This window comes from Lampetra fluviatilis, chromosome 24 (assembly GCF_964198595.1).
Source record: "Lampetra fluviatilis chromosome 24, kcLamFluv1.1, whole genome shotgun sequence".
NCBI classification, from domain to species: Eukaryota; Metazoa; Chordata; class Hyperoartia; order Petromyzontiformes; family Petromyzontidae; genus Lampetra; species Lampetra fluviatilis.
This window is the reverse complement of record NC_136298.1, coordinates 13587131-13606655: the sequence shown is the minus strand read 5'-3', so window position 1 is coordinate 13606655 and position 19525 is coordinate 13587131. Positions and strand designations below refer to the sequence as shown.

At 42.8% G+C, this 19525-nt stretch overlaps 1 protein-coding gene across 6 annotated transcripts in view; it reads right to left on the bottom strand.

The window, feature by feature from the left end:
* The window catches only part of LOC144941212 (rho GTPase-activating protein 29-like), a 28267-nt gene extending 9332 nt beyond the window's left edge, over positions 1-18935 (bottom strand). For 3 of the 6 annotated variants that reach the window (XM_078867824.1, XM_078867828.1, XM_078867829.1), the window contains exons 1-17: positions 18868-18935; positions 18104-18244; positions 17314-17473; positions 16675-16824; positions 15076-15160; positions 14368-14437; positions 13320-13395; positions 12627-12752; positions 11647-11711; positions 9644-9754; positions 8500-8580; positions 7549-7695; positions 5127-5264; positions 4216-4367; positions 3067-3218; positions 2687-2839; positions 1948-2043 (exon numbers count right to left, since the gene is read on the bottom strand). In XM_078867824.1, coding sequence (XP_078723950.1) covers positions 1948-2043; positions 2687-2839; positions 3067-3218; positions 4216-4367; positions 5127-5264; positions 7549-7695; positions 8500-8580; positions 9644-9754; positions 11647-11711; positions 12627-12752; positions 13320-13395; positions 14368-14437; positions 15076-15160; positions 16675-16824; positions 17314-17473; positions 18104-18223 — 1882 coding nt within the window. In that variant the 5' untranslated portion in view covers positions 18224-18244; positions 18868-18935. Of the gene's footprint in view, positions 1-1947; positions 2044-2686; positions 2840-3066; positions 3219-4215; positions 4368-5126; positions 5265-7548; positions 7696-8499; positions 8581-9643; positions 9755-11646; positions 11712-12626; positions 12753-13319; positions 13396-14367; positions 14438-15075; positions 15161-16674; positions 16825-17313; positions 17474-18103; positions 18245-18830 lie in introns of all 6 variants that reach the window. The other 3 variants (XM_078867827.1, XM_078867826.1, XM_078867825.1) reach the window with 3 other exon arrangements.
* Between the last annotated feature and the right edge of the window lie 590 nt (positions 18936-19525).

Below are 19525 nucleotides of genomic sequence, written 5' to 3'. Positions count from 1 at the left end.
TTTCGCGTCCATCGTCACCACACAACAATAGTATATATCGACTTCTTGGTTCTTTCGGTAAAGTCACGTAGAAGGGAAGTAATAAAATAATAAAAATAAAACATAATAAAACATTTTATTTTTATTATTTTATTACTTCCCTTCTACGTGACTTTACCGAAAGAACCAAGAAGATGAATCCCTGCAGTCACGAAAGCTTTAAATCGAAATATATATCGACTCTATAGCAGTATCTACTAACTTCACAGAGTGCCGTGGTGAGGCCTAGTCCCACGAAGTGTCGCCGGCCTCGGCAAGATGGCCCAGCCGGCTGAGGTGGCACCTTGGCCAGCTGGGGCTGGGCTGCAACCCCCCCCCCCCCACCATCCCCCCACCCGCCCTACAGTAGTATCTACGTCGTATCTACCAACTCTATAGTAATAACTGCACACATTGGGGTGGGTGGGAGAGAAGAGGACATCACACTGTGAAAAAATTACCTCAGCGTTGTCTTTTTTTTAATGCATTTTGATCGCGAATGATAATTTTTCCCCCGTCCCCACCGATCGGGTGTGCGTTGCTAGGGGCAACCACAGGTCAGCAGTTGCTGCGAATGCGCAGATGCGTGCTTTGGCGCCGCCCTCAGCGTAGGAAAATTACAAGAATAAATTGTTAATTTTACTTTTTTTAACTGGATGGATGGGAAAATCTATCCGCGCTTTTTCGTCCCGGGGCTTATTGCGTCGTATCGGTGTACTTTGTTTAAACGTAAACACCACAGTTTGTCAGTTAAAAGCATCACAAGGTACGCGCGCAGACAGACAGAGACACAGACAGACACAGAGACAGACAGACAGGCACAAAATTACGTTTATAAGTAAGATAACGATGGATTTCTAAAAATGTCAGCAATGTTATGACTTAAATCACTCTTTCAACAAATAATGCAGCACCATACAATGGCAAGGTGTATCTTATGAAACGGAGACCATTCAAATAATTACAGTTAAAACATATTGTAGTCATGAAAAAAATAGGGCTTACTCGATCCTTAGCGTATTCTGTAAGATGGATGATTCTAGAGGGAAGATGGGCAGATGCGTGCCTTATGTTCCTTCTTTTTCGTTAACTTTTTGGTTTGTTATATTTGTAATGCCCCCACTTCTCTCCCTCAGTTACCATCCCATGCCTGGGTTAGAAAATTAACCTGGTACACCTTAACTAGCTCCTGTTCAAGTAGGAAAGCCTACCCAGACGGCACGTCCCTCTGACATGCTGATGTTACCCGTGTCTTCTGATGTGCCCTCTCATGTGACCGCCGATATTGAATTTGATATCAAATTACAATAGCAACAGACAGCACCTGTTTCAAGTCATATCGACTCAACGGGATACACGTGTGCAACACTGCTGTAGTCATTATGGGAGACAGTGAATGACAAATGAACACAATATCTCTCGACCCTGAGCACATTTCAGCTTAAGTCTTGGCTACATCAACCACAATCCTGAGAGTCAGTCAAGAGAGCCATGAATAACAGTGTTACATATTTCACCTTATTGTCCTTGATAATACTAGTAAACATTCCTCCAAGCAAACACTGCAATGTCGTCAAAGGCAAAGTGATTTCCTGCTCAAATGAGCTCATCTGTTTAAAACCTGAGCAAGTGGTGGCTATTCCTCATGTGGCAGGTACGAGATCTATCCATACGACAGAGAACCGCTACTAACTTCCCTACAAAATAGCAATTATTTTATTGACCCCAGAGAGATACAGAGTCAACCCCCCCTCCCCCAACCAGAATGTGTACTCACAACCTTTGGACTGCTAGCCCCATGCTCTACCAGTGGGCCAAGATGCCTCAGCCCACACATTGCTAATCAAGCCGCATTCCTGTAGAGAAATAGTCCAACGAAGATTGTCAATATGCGTGCTGGGTGAGTGAGTTGCATGGCAGAGCATTCACCTTTGTCATACGAACTGAGGTCCTTATCCTCCAGGTCGTCCAGAGAGGACATGGTGCCCGTTGACGGTGTTCGTGACAACTTGCGTTTAAAGTCCCCTATCCAGACAAGGCAGCACAATATGAAAATGTCAGAGCAATTATCACAGAGAATAATACATGAATAGATTCTACACGTTCATACATATATAATGATAAGAAAGGTCACTTTATTTTATTTGAACTAAAGGCACAATTAACAGTCTGTTCAGATTTAACCTGTCAAAAGCATGCACCATGGTATTTTCTAATTTACATTAAAAGGTTTAAAAACAAATTTTTAAACTATATCTTCAAGTTACTTCACCAATTGTCACTCCAATAGTTTTATTGAACCGAAGAGCCACTGAGTGCAGACTGCAGAATTGTATTATTCTGAGTGGTGTAATGTTCTACATCAGTTAGCATTGTACATTAATGTACATTGCTTTTAGTTTCCAGCAAAGAATGATAGATTAAATAGGAAGATCCTGCTGGCATTTGACCAATTTGTATGGTGTACTTGGAGAATACACACAAGTGTTATAATGACAAGTGTTATAAATTCATTAAAAAAATAGGGGTGAAGAACTTGACCAACATCATATACAATTCCCTTTCTCTGCTGACAAATTCCTGGGAGCCCACATTATTAACCATACTACCAATGACAGACCAAGCTTTACCGACTGTCCCCCTACATTGCTACTATCCTCCAGCTCACCACCATCATCATCGCCACCACCATCGTCACACATGGTCACCACCACACCTGGACTGGTGCAGGGTGAGTCGAGGGAGCTGCTCACAGCGTCGGCACTCTCCGAGTCACTGCTTGAGGAACGGATTTGACTGAGGCTCCAGCACTTCTGGGGACCTGCGACATTCACAAAGCAGATGCACACGTCCCTGAGAACTACTCACTTCACGGTCACAGCATGTAATGTCAGCTCGAAGAGATGGAAAAGCCATAACCATCATAAACAGTATCTATTAACAATCATATTCTACACATTACCATGTTTATGAGTGTACTCAATGCAAAATTAGATTTACACCATATTTAAAAAAGTAATTAACGAGAAAACGTCCATCCATTTTTACCAATCAAGTCAGCGAGCCCAGTGCTGCTGCTGTCCCCGGGTGAGAGCTGAAGGCTGGGCAGCTCCTCCGTCAGGGACGGAGATTGCAGAACCCCCATTGGGACATTCCACTGGCTGCCAATCGACAACTCTTCACTCTTGCTGTGGCCCAACCTAGTAAGCCACACACAGCGAAATAATTATTTGTTTTTTATAGAACGCCCTTCACACCGGGCATCTCAGAGCACTTCATGTGTGATAAGTGACTTACATCACATCTCATCACAACACATTTGAAAAGACACCCCCCCAGTGGCAGCAGTCGCAGTGTAGCACAAGGTGACTCGGCACCTGGCCTGCAAGCGAGCATTGGTCTGTCAGTTGGGGGTGATGATTGCTGCTGTGTGTGTCATCCAAGTTCAGTGATTTTCAGATTTTTTTTATTTGGAAAAATTTCGACCATGACAATCGGTGCACAATGGCCTTCTCATTTAGATTATATCAGGGGACTTTTAACGTCCACTGTGAAGTAGACTGTGACGGTGGATACAATGGGTCAGGCATGGTTAAGCTGGGCGGTGGTAACGCACGCCTGTAATCTAGTACTTCGAAGGTTGGCCAGAAGGCAGTACAGCAAGTTAACTAATTGCCATCTGTTTCCATCTGTATAGGGGTAGAGTGTTACCCCCTCAAGCGAGTGGGTTTCCTCCCACTTGTATAAACACTCGTCATTAATTGGCTGAAAATAACCGAGGCTAAAATCCAATGCAGCGGCAGGATCCTCCTGAAAAAGAGTCCCTCAACTCAGTGTGGCTCTCCTGGACGAATAAATACATTTTCAAAAGTCGTTAGCACGGGAATTGATGGTTCATATCAACTGGCGGATGAACCCCTGAAAAAAATTTCTACTTTGTGGAAAAAGTTAATGGTGGTGGTGGTGGAAACCCTCTAGAGCTCCCTCTCGTGGTTGCCCTGCTGCCAGCAGTGGCATCAGCGAGCAACAGTGGGACTGGACATTTACCGTTTCACTGAGAAACGAGGGAAATTGAAACACGCAGTTATCAGTTCCTAACTTTTGCAACCGGTAATCCATTCTGAGAACGGTCACCGGTTTACCGTCAAGGTTTATCAACCCGAGTAGGGAATGAGATGACGCAAGGAGCGTACGCACGTTTTTCTGGGCGCGTGTCCAAGGGCGCCATGCACACTCTGCATGTAGACGACGTACATGTGACCAGGGCGATACGCGCGCGTCTCTCCACACGCAGAGGCTGGCAGCAGAGGGTCCCTGCTGTACACCACCTCCAGATACCTCACCACCACCTGCGTCGGCATACGCGCAAGTACGGAAATCCCTCGCCAACTGCGGGGGTTACATTCCTGAAAACCGCCATGGTTGGCAAAACTGCGGTTGGCAATACTAGTTTTATATTATTAAAAAAATAGAGAATGCCTCTCATTCAAAGTATATGTGGCCTCCTGATCCATGCTAGCCTCTATAATTATCCATGGTACCCTGTGGCATCAAATGATTTATACAACAAAATAAAAACCCACCATCATGACTGCCGCTGTGAAGTCCACAGGCAGTGGTGGGGGTCCCCCACGTTACCAGGGCCGCCCATAGGGGGGTGCAGGCCCGGGGTACATCCCACTGTGGGCCCCCTGACATCTTCAAACTATCTCCTGGCTTGTCATGATGTGATGGCAGTACAGTAAGTCGATTCATTTCCATCTGTATTCCATCTGTACGTGAATTGAGTGTTACCACCCCTCGCACGTGTGAATTTTCTCTGGGTACTGCGGTTCCCTGCTATGTATCAACACTCATTAATGGAGCTGGCCAAAATCTGATGTATTTAATATTTAGTAAAGTTTTACTGCAAGACATGAGGTTGCACTCATGTAGTGCAGAGCTTAGGAAGTGAGGATGTGAGGTTGGTGAGGTACAATGGAGGCAAGGTTGGTGGAGGTGAGGTTGGTGGAGGAAAATCTGGCGGTGAGGCAAGCGAGGTGTGATTGGCTGAAGGGAAATTGAATGATGGTGCCAGCTTTCTGTATTTGAAACGTGTCTGTCCACACCTCTTGTAGAGCAGCATCGGCCTTCTGCAACAGCTGGTTGAGTACAGCCAGGAGCCGCCCTTTGAGAGTCACCAGATTATCACGCTGATGCCAGGCTTCAGCCGCATTAGTACGGCACAGCACCTCCGCCTCCAACAGCTGCAAATCAATCCATGCTATTATTGTAGTGTCCTTTCAGTGCATGGCCACAAAGCAGTACATCAGCTGAACTCTACTACAAAGTAGTTGGGTAGCCATGTGATCAGTGATCCCATAGGAAGCAAGCAACTAACAAAGTGTGCATTTCAAATGTATACATTACTATTCTCAATGCAACCTATATAAATATGCAAGAAACACACCTTCACTTAAAAGATAAAAGTATTTTTAAACATCCCATCACCCTTCTGGGATTGGGCAAAAAAATCCCATTAGAATCGGTTGTGCTTTGCCGCACTAATAGAAATGTCTCCGAATAGCACAGTAGGCTATGTTAAGTGAAAAATAAGTTCAACATACATACAGGCAGTCCCTGGGTTATGGAAGGGTTAGGTTCCTGGGAATGATCCTTAACCGGGATTTTCCATGTTGGAAACTGAACAATTTCCCCCCAAAATAAACGACAAAATCCCATAGCCGGAAATAGTTGTGCCTCCCCTACCATTTTCTCTCAGTACCACATCGCACTGTCGTCCGTTTTCTATCACTACCTGTATCGTATCGCTATACCGACGCTCTGCACTCGCTACTGATTCTTTCATTTCATCGAATATCTACCCGAACACTACCTATTATTAAACTAATGTAACATCTACTGTATTAAATTGTTTATGAATACCAAGAAACATTTTTACGTTGTTAATAGAAAGCAGTCACTTCCAAACGTTTGTTTACCGTGAATTAGGCTAGGCCTAAACTTCACACAAACACATACAAGACAAAGACCCCTCGCATAGCCTGTAACAGACTGTTGGGTCAAGTGCTGTTAACGAGCACATATGAAGGCCGGCACAGCACACGAGGGGGTTGGGGTGGCCAACACCACGCCCGACTGCCTTTGTCTCCCTTGTGGAGATTTTTACACATCGCACCAGGTACTCATTTGAAGCCGAGTAGACCTAGGGGAGGCCCCGGACCGGTTTAGGTAATCTTTAGTGGCGTTCGCCGTGAGCGGGAGTCGAATCCGGGTCGCCAGGTTCGTAGCGCAGTGCGCTAATCACTCTACTATCACTCCCCATACACACATACCAAATACCCGCCCATGCGCCATTAAGTCACGGTGACATAACCTTGGCGCCTGTACCAGGTCAGGGTCACATACATACACAGTACGTCCAGTAAATAACTCATGAAATAAACTTAAAATGAATAAAACTAGCAATAGAAAGATGTGAAAAAAAGATAGTTCTAAGCATAGAAAAGAAACAATTAATCCTCATGAAGCTCGGGCTCGGTAAAGGCGACGTTTTCATGGGGCGAGGCATATTCATCCGCAACCTCACCGCGCTGCACTATTTATGCTTGCGTAACTATCGCAAACATTTCCGCATATTGATATTTTTTTTTTACATTATTTATTGGAAAATTTCTGTAAAGTCGGATTTCCATAAGCCGGGTCTTCTATACCCCGGGGGCTGCCTGCACATACATTGTTTAACTTATGAACTTAGATAGGAAGGCAGTTGCCACAGTGGTATAATAGAGCAAATGTTTTAAAGCAGGAAATTTCAGGGCTCTTAACTGGGAAATGAGGGCAAATGTACCACATGGTAACTTAGGCTGCCGTGCTGTTTGTACATTCTCACACACTAATATCAGCCCATTCGTTCCCGACTTTTGGAACCGGTAAGAGATTCTGAAAGCGGTTACTGGTTGTTGTTGAACAACCCCAAGGGGTTGTGATGCGGGGCAAAGGTAGCACACGTTCGCCGCTTGTTGCAGAGGTTCATGGTTAGACTCGGGCAGGCCGCTCTAGTTAATACTTTTTAAGTACTTTTTAAGTATTAACCATAATGATAAACATCGTCTGCTTCACAGTGGACGTTAAAAGATCACCAAATGTATTTGAATCAAGTAGGCCACTGTGTGCCGCCTTCATTGCACAAATTTGCAGAGTTCAAAATATTAGCCTCAAATTATTCATTTGGGATTGTATACAGCAGTCATAGCCCCCTGCAGGCAAATGTTCACTTGGTGCCGAGTCAAATTGTGTCACACAGGGACAGCTGCCCATGAAGATGCCTTTTAAAATGGTTTAAATAATAATAATTACATTTATATAGTGCTTTTCATCAAGGATCTCAAAGCACTGTACAGGACACAGCAGCATGATGTGATGCAAGTAATTTTTTTTTGTGTGCAGCGCTCAAAGACGCCCATCATGAAGGGTGCTCTTATCAAAACCAATCATTCCATAAACCCAATTAAACAATGCGATCCTGACCTTACGCTGGGCCTCCTCGTGCACATGCTGTCTCTTGTCTGTGGTCTTGAGACTGTTTCCCGGGTTCCCTGTAGAGACCAGCGCCAGATCCTCCTCCCTCTGCGCACGCTGCAGCTCAGCTATACGCAGGCAATTCTCGGCATTTCGCTAAGCAGACCCACGAGATGGAAGAATGACAAATTAACACGACACATATCAAGACTCGATGTAGCCAAGAATGGGATGCAAGGATATGATATACACACAACAACACCTCTTGTGAATGAATGCTGGTCCACGTGGTGGTATTATTGTTTACATTTATCACGGGGTTGCCACCTGGGAATTGGCATGACAGGCCTAGGGGCTCTGGGCCTGTGCTCACCAACTCGGCCTGTGCTTGGGAGGAATTTCTTTTTACCAATATCTAGTGGTATTGTGTTGAACTTTATGGTAGTAGATGGCACAGTTTTGATAGAACTAGGCTGACTGAAAATTGTGGTTGGGTTTGGTCAAAGTGGAAATGGTGGCACCCCTATTTATCACAATTACTGAGCATTTTGCCCAAAGGCCTGTCATGCAAAGCAGCCAGCAAATAAGGGCTGTAATAATACACAAATAATAATTTACTCTTTTCTTGCATTGAGCAGTGTCATTAAGAACCTTGTAAAACGAGACAATAACAAGGAGTTCCAAAGTAGAGTGTTCATAATAAAATAATAAAATTTGTTATCACGCCCACTCACCATAATGCAGGTCACAAAACGTATCTTACGGCTTCATCGCTCACTCTGCTCCACCTTGGAATTCCCTCCTCCCATCATAATCTCTTTTCCTACCCTCTCAATTTAAGACGTCAACCCACAACTTTGATAGTTCCAATAAATGTAATGTTGACAGTAGCAGCTTCACATTTTGGGACTTTGGGCTTGTGGTCATGAGCTGTGTTTAAAGAATAATAATACTACTCACGTATTGATCCAAGCCTCTGTGCCACTGCTCATTCATCTCCTTTCTCTTCGTCTTCAGTGTAGCCCGCTGGGCAGCCAGAGGCTAAAAACACAACATACGAAAACACATAATATCATCAGCCATGTCCAATCCACTGCTGGATAAAAACCTCAACAAGCCACAACCTGCCCAAGCTAACTTACACTTCTTAACAGTTTGGATGATGTCAAAAACCTGTGTACATTCTGCAATCCATTTTTACATTTTCTGACTAATGTAATTCCAAGCATGAACAGAAATAACAGTTTGCTGAATAATCTCAAGCACACAGAGGCCTGCATAATACACCCTCACGCAATACATTTACTGATCTTTTAGTTTTCATTTGTTCAAATATTTCAACTGGAATCTCATTTGCAAGGGTGTCCAGGGTATCGACTGACACACATAGCAGACACGTAATGACACATGCACACTCATACACACGTGTACAAACAAATGACACATATATAATAGGATTAGCACAGTTGGCTACGTATAGTGTTAAAGAAGTTCAACATACATACATTTTACATTATAACTTATACAGTACATGCATGTGAAGTGACTATCATCGCGAGTCAAAACACATACCTCAATATGTACATTATTAAATGGTGCACACCAGAACTGAAGAGAGAAATGTCTCGTATAAAAAGTGCAAAACCTGTACTTTATTCTTATTGGTATCAACCCTAATTGTATCTTTACACGTCAACTTCCGCAGCCAATATTACGAGGCATAATTGATTTGAAGTTGAAGAAAAATTCTCTGTAAAATCAAGGAAGTCAGGTTTTGACATTATTCTGACTTCCTGGTATCTAACTTGAAGATGTTTTATGCAGTTTCAATCAAAGAATCCTATCTATTGTGAAATTTGGTTGTGAAAATTGTACTTCAACTTACCAATGGAGGTGAAATAACAATTGGCGCCCAGTTTTAAATGCTCGTACACATGGAAATATGATGCTTGGCTCTGCTGGGTGCTGGAGGGTCTTTCGACACAAATTTGGCCAGAACATTGTGGCTTATCCCAAAAATCTATTATGAATAAACATTGTTTCGCTTATTATTATAATTAGTGCAAAGGAGACACTGCGTGGCTGCCTGTGTGCGTGTTGGAACCTGCAGCAATGTGGATGTGAAGGGTTTCCCAGTGTTTCGAGTTGTATTCTCCGCAGCTTCATTCTCCTTCTTCAACACCTCTGAGAGTACGGGCACCACTGGCATCCACTGCTGCACACAACACAACCACCATCCACTGTGTGGCTCAGATGTAATTGTAAATGCGTAACACTGGCTATTGCAATTGAGTATGTTTGATTTGGCATGGACCTCATTTTCATTTGCAAAAAATGTAAACTATTACGACAATAAAGCCCTCCCATGTCAACAGGAGTGGTTAAAGACAAGCAAAGCCTGGACAGGCTTTGACATTCAGCTTCAAGCTTGCTTCATGTCACAATGTCACATTGTAAGTATTAATTCTTACAATGTGACATTCAGTCCATGTATAGTTGCGTCTTATTAATATGTAAATTGATTAATGGATACATCACCATGACCCTATTGGGAATGCAATGTTTTGTTGAAGAGTCAGGGTCACCAAGCTCTATCATTGACACAAACATAAGGTCAATATAATCTTTGCATTTTAAATGGTGCTGGCTTAAATGCCTCAGCAACTCAAAGCGCCACCACCAGACACAGCCAATTATTAAAGTTTGTCACGTAAACGGAACATGACAATTCGTTACTAGTATAGCACACCGGAGCATTGGAGAATAAATCCACATTTACAATTTGAGCACGATGTTTCGCCAGTAATTACAACTAGCATCATCAGGCAACAGCCAGATTTGTGGAGAAATGCTCCCGTTTCGTTCTTAGAGGGATAAATGTGATGCCATCACTTGTGAGCCAATCAGGTGTAAAAGCCGGGGGGTAGAAATAAATACATATAAATTACAATGGATTACCATGACCGGTTGGGTTATTCATAATCAACGTACATTATGCATGCACATTGTTCCTGTACGTCCTGCCTTAGGTTGTGTGTATGGAAATCGTAATACCTGTTGTTGTTTGCTCACAGATAATCACCATCGACATATGGTAGTCCGTATAAGGCATATAGTTAACAATGAATTACTTGACGATTCACTTCGTTTTAATTGCTTGGTCAGTTTCAATGCTTGTGCTATTTGATTTGGTTTTGGCATTCAGTGCCCTGTTGATTTTGGCATCATTGTAACCATTCAATTGCAGCGCTTCTTTTACACAAATCTGGCTGTTGCCTGAAGATGCTAGTTGTAATTACTGGATATACTCTCCAACACACTGGTGTGCTATACTAGTAACGAATTGGCATGTTCTGTTAACGTGGCAAACCTTACTAATTGGCTGTGTCGGGTGTTGGCGGGTTTAACGACACATTTACGTGATCTAACCCAAAAACCTTTCATATGGATATTGGTCGCGAAAGCTTACGTGTCAAAGCGCCTTGCATCACTTATCAAACAATTTGAAGAGCACCCCTTGTGGTAGTTATCCTTGTATGGCATAAGGGGACTTGGCACCTGGCCTGTATGAATGCATTCTCCTGTTAATAAGGGGCGATGATTGCTATGTTTAAATCCAATTGAAACCTTTGCAGTTAATTTTTCTAATCTTGGCAAATTTTGACCATGATGCCGACAGACAATGGCCTACTCTTACAATGACCTCACTGCATCTTTCACATCCACTGTATTTTTATGGTAAAAACCAGAGGTGTGGACTCGAGTCATGTGACTTGGACTCGAGTCAGACTCGAGTCATGAATTTGATGACTTGCGACTCGACTTGGACTTGCATAACAATGACTTTGTCCCACCTATGAGATGTGGACTCGAGTCATGTGACTTGGACTCGAGTCAGACTCGAGTCATGAATTTGATGACTTGCGACTCGACTTGGACTTGCATAACAATGACTTTGTCCCACCTCTGGTAAAAACACACCACAGTATCAACCGCGATACTACTGAAATAAGTGGCGAATGCGCTACCACTGGGCCATTTCAACACTTCTAGAATGAACACACTTTAAGCCAAATTAGATGTGCATGTGTGCTTGGGCAAAGGTACCTTGTTCATGAATACTGGACTCAATGTCTGGTTCACCATTAACAAGGTATTTGCATGTTCCACTTCTGTGAACAACAGCATTGAAAATACACATGAAGGTGTAATGTTGTGGCTTGTTTAAGCATTGAGCACATGTATAGATGTACAATGATTCACATATATTACATTGTAAAACAGGTGTTTTTGCATTCATGGTAACTGCATGTAAAAAAGGAATAAAAACAGGTACCACATATAGAAAGGTCTAGCGACATAACATTTCAATTGCTTAAATTGAGAATCGAAGGGAGCTGCCATGGAGTCATGGGCAATCACACTGGACTTGCAATCCAGGTCCTCAGTTGAAACAATGGGGCAAATCTCTTAAATGCCCTTGCCTCTGTCAACTCAGCAGTATACATGGGTACACCACAGGCAATGTTTGGGGGAGATAAATCTGGATCAAAGGAAATGAATAAGTCCTGTCATTGGGGCCTACTTTGAAAAACAGGAGGACAACAATACAACTTGGTTAAGATAAATAACAGACTTAATACATGCAGTGACAATAATAGTTACACAGAAGCTTTAGATGTTTCCTGCCAGGTGGCTCAGTGGAAGAGCGAGCGGCTAGAAATTGAAAAGTTGCGAGTTCAAATCCTGGCTGGGGGGTGACACAGCCCACCATCCCTCCAGGGTTGATACAAAAATAGGTACCACTTCGTAGTTGAGTCAACAGTGGTTGTCCAATGGATAGACTCACCCCCGCCATAGGAACATGGGCACTCCACCACTGGCTGAAGGCTGTAAACAGGTGATGAACACTACCTAAATGCTTATTTGAACAGGAAATCACTTTTTTACCACTGATTTAAAAGTCTGAAATACAGAACAAAGTCGGATCTGTATAATTGTGAATATGCTCTGTTCAAAACTGCAATTAGAGCCATGTGCTCGGGTCCCATTGGTCGCGATTCATGCACCCACGGGAAGAACTCTACCGAGGTTGAGTCGGCGTTCCATGTAGGCGAGAAGTCCCTTGCTATACTCAGACCAGGCCTTCAGGTACGACAGGCTGGCCTCCACGGTGCCATCAAGTAGCTCCCGGTCTTGACTCTGCTCAGCTTCTGCAAGACCGCACAAACACAATTTTAACTGTGGTTGTTATATGGCAACAAGGAAACCGGTAACCGTTTTCAGTTGGTTGCCGATTTCAGTGGATTGTTAGTAACGAATGTACTGATTGGCAAGAGCAAAGTACAGAGGACAATGAAATGGGCAACTCAAGAGAGTACTTGGTCTACTCTTCTACACTGACCAGGCATGTTGTGGATACTACATTTTACCCCAACCACACACGATCAGCCAATCAACTGTCGTGTGCTCATTTATACTGCTGGTGGACAGGGAGATTGAAGAAACTTGCACCATAGTTTCAACTGCTGAGCTGGGAGATGGAATTTAACCTGTGATCTCTAGATTGAGTGTCCATTGTGCTCACTATTACATAACTGTGGTTTCCTTATTTTCTCAGTTATAAAGGTAAACATATTTCTCAGTTTATTGCTCAAGACATTGATGTGTGGAAAACCAGTATTACTGCATGCATAAAACCAGTAATACCAGTAATACTGGTTTTATGCAATGTGAGTCATGCAGAAGAGCATATTTTAACAACCCTGATAAGAACCCACCAGCTTTGTAGAAACTTTGAACAGAGGAGGTCCGGTTCTCTGAAGAAACTCCATCAAACAGCAAGTTGTCTACAGACTGAGGAAGCAAAATTTTTAGTCAAATGAACACTGAGTGCATTAAATTTAAACACCCGTAGGACACACTGTAGGTGTATTAACTTAAAACTTTCGTGACTGCAGGAATTCATATTCTTTGATTATTTTGGTAAAGTCACATAAATAGAAAAAGAAATGATAATGAAAAAAATTCATAAAAATAAATTGTTATTTTTTCTATCTACGTGACTTTACCAAAAGAACCAAAGAATAGGTGTATTAACATTCAAATACAAGGGCATGTGGAGCCGAGTATCCAAGGGCACAGGTACATACAACAGATACATATATAGCTTTAGAATGTCTTGTGCACATATACCCATTAACATGCACACAGCTTAATCTGCTTCAGTGTTCTGGTGATAGTTTTGGGGTTTAGATATTTCATTTTTATTTATGTATTCAAATATTTCTGGCTGACTCGAGTCTGGCTGTCAAAAGTGTTACTGTGCAAGCACATTCACCACACATACACGTGCATTTAAAACACACAACCAAACTTGCAATATATTTGGGTAATATATTACATTCTAATTCCAAAATTTACAATGACCCCATTGTAAGGCCAGGTGCATCAGCAGCAGATTGAGTAGCTCTCAATTTGAAGGTTGCAACTTTAATTACAGGTTTAGGGTTGACTCATCCCCTCCTTCCAGGGTCAATAAAATGAGCACCACTTTGTAGGGAAGTCAACCGTGGTTGTCCGATGGATAGACTCCCCCCCACCATAGGAATGTGGAATTTCCACCACTGGCTCAGGGCTATAAACATAAATTGAGCACCAACTCAATCCTCACTTGAGAGCAGGACATCACTGTGACTATAGATACCTAACAACTTACAATAGCTCCAGTTCAATAGACATTTCACAGTTATGCAATGTTTCACAAATTAAGATAATCAGCATGATAACCACACTACCGCTTGGCATCGTCTGCATGGTGGTACTAACCAAGCTGCGGACTTTACGAGCAGAATGTAGAGTTCTCGTGTCGACCTCTCCCATCAGGAACTCAGACATACTGATTAGGACACATGACACACGTTAATCATTTTACACAATAATTATTTCGATTTAAAGCTTTCGTGACTGCAGGGATTCATCTTCTTGGTTCTTTCGGTAAAGTCACGTAGAAGGTAAATAATAAAATAATAAACATAAAACATTATTTCCCTTCTACGTGACTTTACCGAAAGAACCAAGAAGACAATAATTCATGTTATGTATTGGATATGATTGGGTCAAACTAGGATACATCTAACAGAGGATTCTTGCCTATACACATTTAGCAATTCACCAGCATTGGTTCAAGTGAGCAAAGATTTTCACGTATCAGCAAATACAGATTTGCTGATACGTGAAAATATTTTTTAATTTGAATTATTGTGCTTATATACCTGCATAAGTCTCAGGTGCACTACCTATTTACCATCTTAGATTACAAACACATTTATACATTTAGACCATTAACATTACATTAAAAAGTAGTTGTAGAAGATATGCATTGCATGGACACCGAGTTTCTCAGGCATTGAAGCAACACCCCATACATGTAGACCAAGCTTAGCTCTCAAGTGTCTCTTCAATCCTGAACGTGCATGCACCTTAGGCAGAGCTATATTGACGCCTGTGATGACAAGTGAAAAGAGTCCAACTCACACACTGCTGAAGGCCATAGCCAGTCCATCTATCGCCTGCTCAAGCAATCTGTTGGAACGACCGTCTTGCTCATTTGGGCAGTGCCCTGCAAGACACACAGTGCACACGTGACAAACATAAAATAATTATAATACTTCATAACACTTCCCTTTTTGCTTCTTCCCTAACATCTCCTTTCCCAAGCACTTATAATAATGTTGCTTAATTAAACTTTTATCATGCTGTTTGTTGCTGGCCATTTGAAGTTTTGGGCCTTTGGGCTTGTGTTAAGCAACTGCATTTACAAAGACATGTAAAAATATTGAACGCACAGTAGATGAAATTACGTATCATGTTAAACACAGAAATTAATGACAGTAAACCCTTAATATTTGTGGGTTTTAAAATTGGGGTTTAAGGTATTCCTGACACATTAATTGCAGTGCTATTTAAAATTCATGGGGATTGTTTTAAATATGTGTGGCCGTTGCTTGTTACTACCCGACAAGAGCGACTGAGCAGGCGAGTCTCGCTCACTAAGCCAGATGCGTTCGACAAAAATTGCTCCGAAACGAAAATTCGTTAACTGTTGATCGTTTTTCCACGAACTCCCATGTTAAAAGCTGAGCAACGTTTCAGCCCCAAAATGTTCCACTCTTGAACAACATTTTTACGTGAGAAAAACACATGTCAAAAGAAAATAATAAAATGCAACACTTACCACACATAAATAACCACAGTACTTGCAGGTGCCTGGCATTTTTGTTGTTTTAAGGGTAGATGTTTGTGGGTCGAGGGAACAGCAGGGACCATGCAGGACCACCTTGTTCAAATATCCCTCGCCACTGATGTTAGCCGTGACTCGGAATCGAACCAGGGTAGCTGGGTTTATAGCCACAGTGCAGGGATGCGAGATGGAGCGCGACTTCCTATCCTGTACTGTAGTGAGGCATGTTTACCGCACTCTTTACAAGCAAGTGTTTGCCTTTACATTTTTTTAAATCACACTGTATATTTCTTTCTTTATATTTTCACTTTTAAATGTTTACAATCACCATTATTAAAGGCAAGTTAAATAACACAATATTATACAATATATGTATTTATTAATACATATACAATTTACATATTTATGTTTACGCGTAACATGTTTATGCCCCTTAATTATTTTTGCCTGCTTAGCTTTAAGTATTAATATTCGCGTATTTAATATTTGCGCCATTCTCCAGGAACATATCCCCGCAAATAAAGGTTTTACTGTATAAGCTAATCAAAGTTAGTTGTTTCTTATGCTCAAATGACAACGGAGGCCTTTATAATCTGTTCACATCCCTGAGCCAATTGTGGATATGCCACATCCCTATGATGGAGGCAAGTTAATTCACAAAACAACCATTGTTGATGTTTTTAGAGTGGTAATCATTTTGTGGACCCCGAAGGCATGATGGGCCGAGTCAACCCCCAGCCAGGATTTAAATTCGCAATCTTCTGATTGTGAGCCACACGCTCTACAAATGAGTCACCGCGTGGATGGAGAAGCAGATTCAGGTATACAAGGAAGACCGTGTCAGGCACATAGTGCACGGAATGGCGTTTATAAACAGATGCCACTGAGCAGACCTTTCACTGTGGCGATGAGGCTGCCAATGGCTGTGAGCAGCCCCACCGAATGCAGGGCAGGGTATCTCTTGAGCACCGGCTTGAGTACAGACAGTACATCGCCCAGCTGTCTGTAAACTCTCCCACCACCATCAAGACCTGGGCCAACACCTAAGGGGGGTGGTTTAAATCAAATCGAAGGACTTTCAGTAACAATTAAAAATGTTATCAAAACCACTATGTTGTTATGTTTTGCACACAATGCACAACTTTTTTTATATATATATAAGAACCAGCAGTGTGTGCCATTAAATATGTATATATTCAAGAATGCATTTGAGAGCGAGTGTGATATTAATAAAAAAAAGCATACCGTATAATGTATAGATTACAAAGTTTGCATACATGCCCTTAAGTGTTTGGACATATCGCTCAACACGTTTAAAGCCTTGCAAAACATCAGAGATAACGGTGAGAGATCAGTTTGGCTTCAGCTTATATTGATTAGTTAGAAAGACAAAATTTAAAGCGTGCAGATTAGAGTGGATGCCAAATGGTGGTGCACAATGCCAGACACGATCAAATGCTTTAAAACCACTATCCTACATGTAGTTATAAAAGCTAGGGTATGACACTGACCAGGTGGGGTGCGAAACTGACCAGGGCAGAGGGCAGCTTGGCGCAGGCGTGCCAGCGTGTCAGAGAGCTGCCTCGCCTCGTGAGTCAGCTGTAGGATCTCCTCGGGCTCCAGGCCGGGCTCGTCCAGCCCGGCGCTGGCTTCGTCAAGAGAGCACATTGAGACGCTCTTGCTCAATCCCTGCTGCCCCAAAGACAAGATCCCCCACATAGAGGGGAAAACCTATTCTCAGAGGGTGGGTGATCAGCACCACGCCTGACCGCCTTTGTCTCCCCAATGCTGATCTTTACGTATGGTACAAAATACTAATTTAAGGGTGCGTCGGCCTACGGAAGGCCCAGAACAGATTCAAATAATCCCCACCCACAGGCTTCAGAGCACTCAAACTAGCCTCATCTCTCTTTATCACGAGCGTCACATCTTGCCAATCTGGGTTTGGTTGACAGCATTCAATAAGAAAACGGAGGGTGATGCAGTCAAGTTTTGAGAGGAGTCAGCTTTTTTAAACTCATCTGCAGCCTGTATACAGTGACGAGAATGTAAAGGATGCAACAGATTTGTAATTGTCAGCAATGGTCAATCCTATGCTGAGTGAAGACCTCCCCAAGCTGCCTCCACCTATCACACTCCTGCGATGTGACAATCCACCCAGCACCCATTGCACGATACCCGGTTAAAGTTACCGGCGAGTACTTGACGAGTTCAATATTCCTCTGTTATCGATCTAGTTCAGCGTGACAACGCATGAAAGCTCTCACTGTTGCCAAGGTACAGCAGTGATAGGCAGGCCCTGTAAAACCAAGAGCCACTGACCACTTCCCGTGACAACGACGTCCCCACAGACAGGTGCAGGCGATGATCAGCGCCGCCAGGACGCCTGGAGCCACGGAGATTTCTGGGGCCGTCATGCTGGGGCAGGGTGTAGGTGTCCATCCCCCACAGCTCCCAAGTGACCTCCACAAAACACCCACAACAACACAGCGCTCACTTAGGCCAACAAAACCATTGGCATATTCATAGATTGTATACATGTTATCCACATTCAGACATAAACACCACACCCATTAATCTTAAAAGTGCATATTTCAATATAAACATTCATATACAGCGCAGTACAGAACACAAAATAATGATTAATTACGGAGAATAGAACAAAATTATAAAATTAATTGATCAGCAACATTAGTTCAAATCAGTACAGGCAGACTGGCAACTTTCAGATGTTTAGAGGCAAGGACCCCTCTGTTAGATAGAGGTCCTCATTCTGCTTAGACAAAAATAAAAGTTAATATGTATTAACTGAGCTTTGAATGAACCCTGTGTTCACCTGGTTCTCAGTGATGACTCTCAGTACTCACCTGGGACTCCGTGCTCACTGCTCACCTGGTACTCTGTGATGGCTGTGTTCACCTGGGACTCCGTGACGGCTCAGAGCTCACCTGGTACTCGGGGCTCACCTGGTGCTCAGTGTTCACCTGGTACTCCGTGACGGCTCAGTGTTCACCTGGTATTAAGTGTTCACCTGGGACTCAGGGCTCACCTGGTGCTCAGTGTTCACCTGGTACTCGGAAGCTCACCTGACGAGTCGGTTCTCACCACGACCCCGTCTGAGTTTGCGCCGCCATTGTCTCAGGGGAGCCGCCCGGTAAATCAATAAAGTTATTGTCAAGCGGCACGGAGTTGGTTATCAATAAAGTTATTGTCAAGCGGCAGGGAGTTGGTTATCAATAAAGTTATTGTCACGCGGTAGGGAGTCGGTTATCAATAAAGTTATTTTAAGTCCCTCCCAGGACGAAACAGCGGTTTTCTATAAAGTTATATTCAAGACCCTCCTCGGTTGCTAAGTTACGAATCTTTAATAAAGTTATATTGAAGCCTCCTTTCCAGTTTCCGGATGGGATGTTATAAAGTGATTAAGTTTCTGTCGCGATGGAATTTCCAATCCACGATATGACGAGGATCGCTATAAAGTATTCCTTTCTCATAGAATCAGAATCTTTTATGTCGCCTGGAGGAATCCAATGATCAATGACGCTTTTTTCATAGATGTCTAGTCGGGGGGAGGTCATTAGAATAACAAACAAATAAAACATATTCTTGGTTCTTTCGGTAAAGTCACGTAGAAGGGAAATAATAAAATACTACATAATAAAATACAATTCTCTCGACGTTTCGGCCACAATGCAAGCAGCCGTCCTCAGGTGTTTATTCCTCAGCTGTTTCTCCGGCCATCCT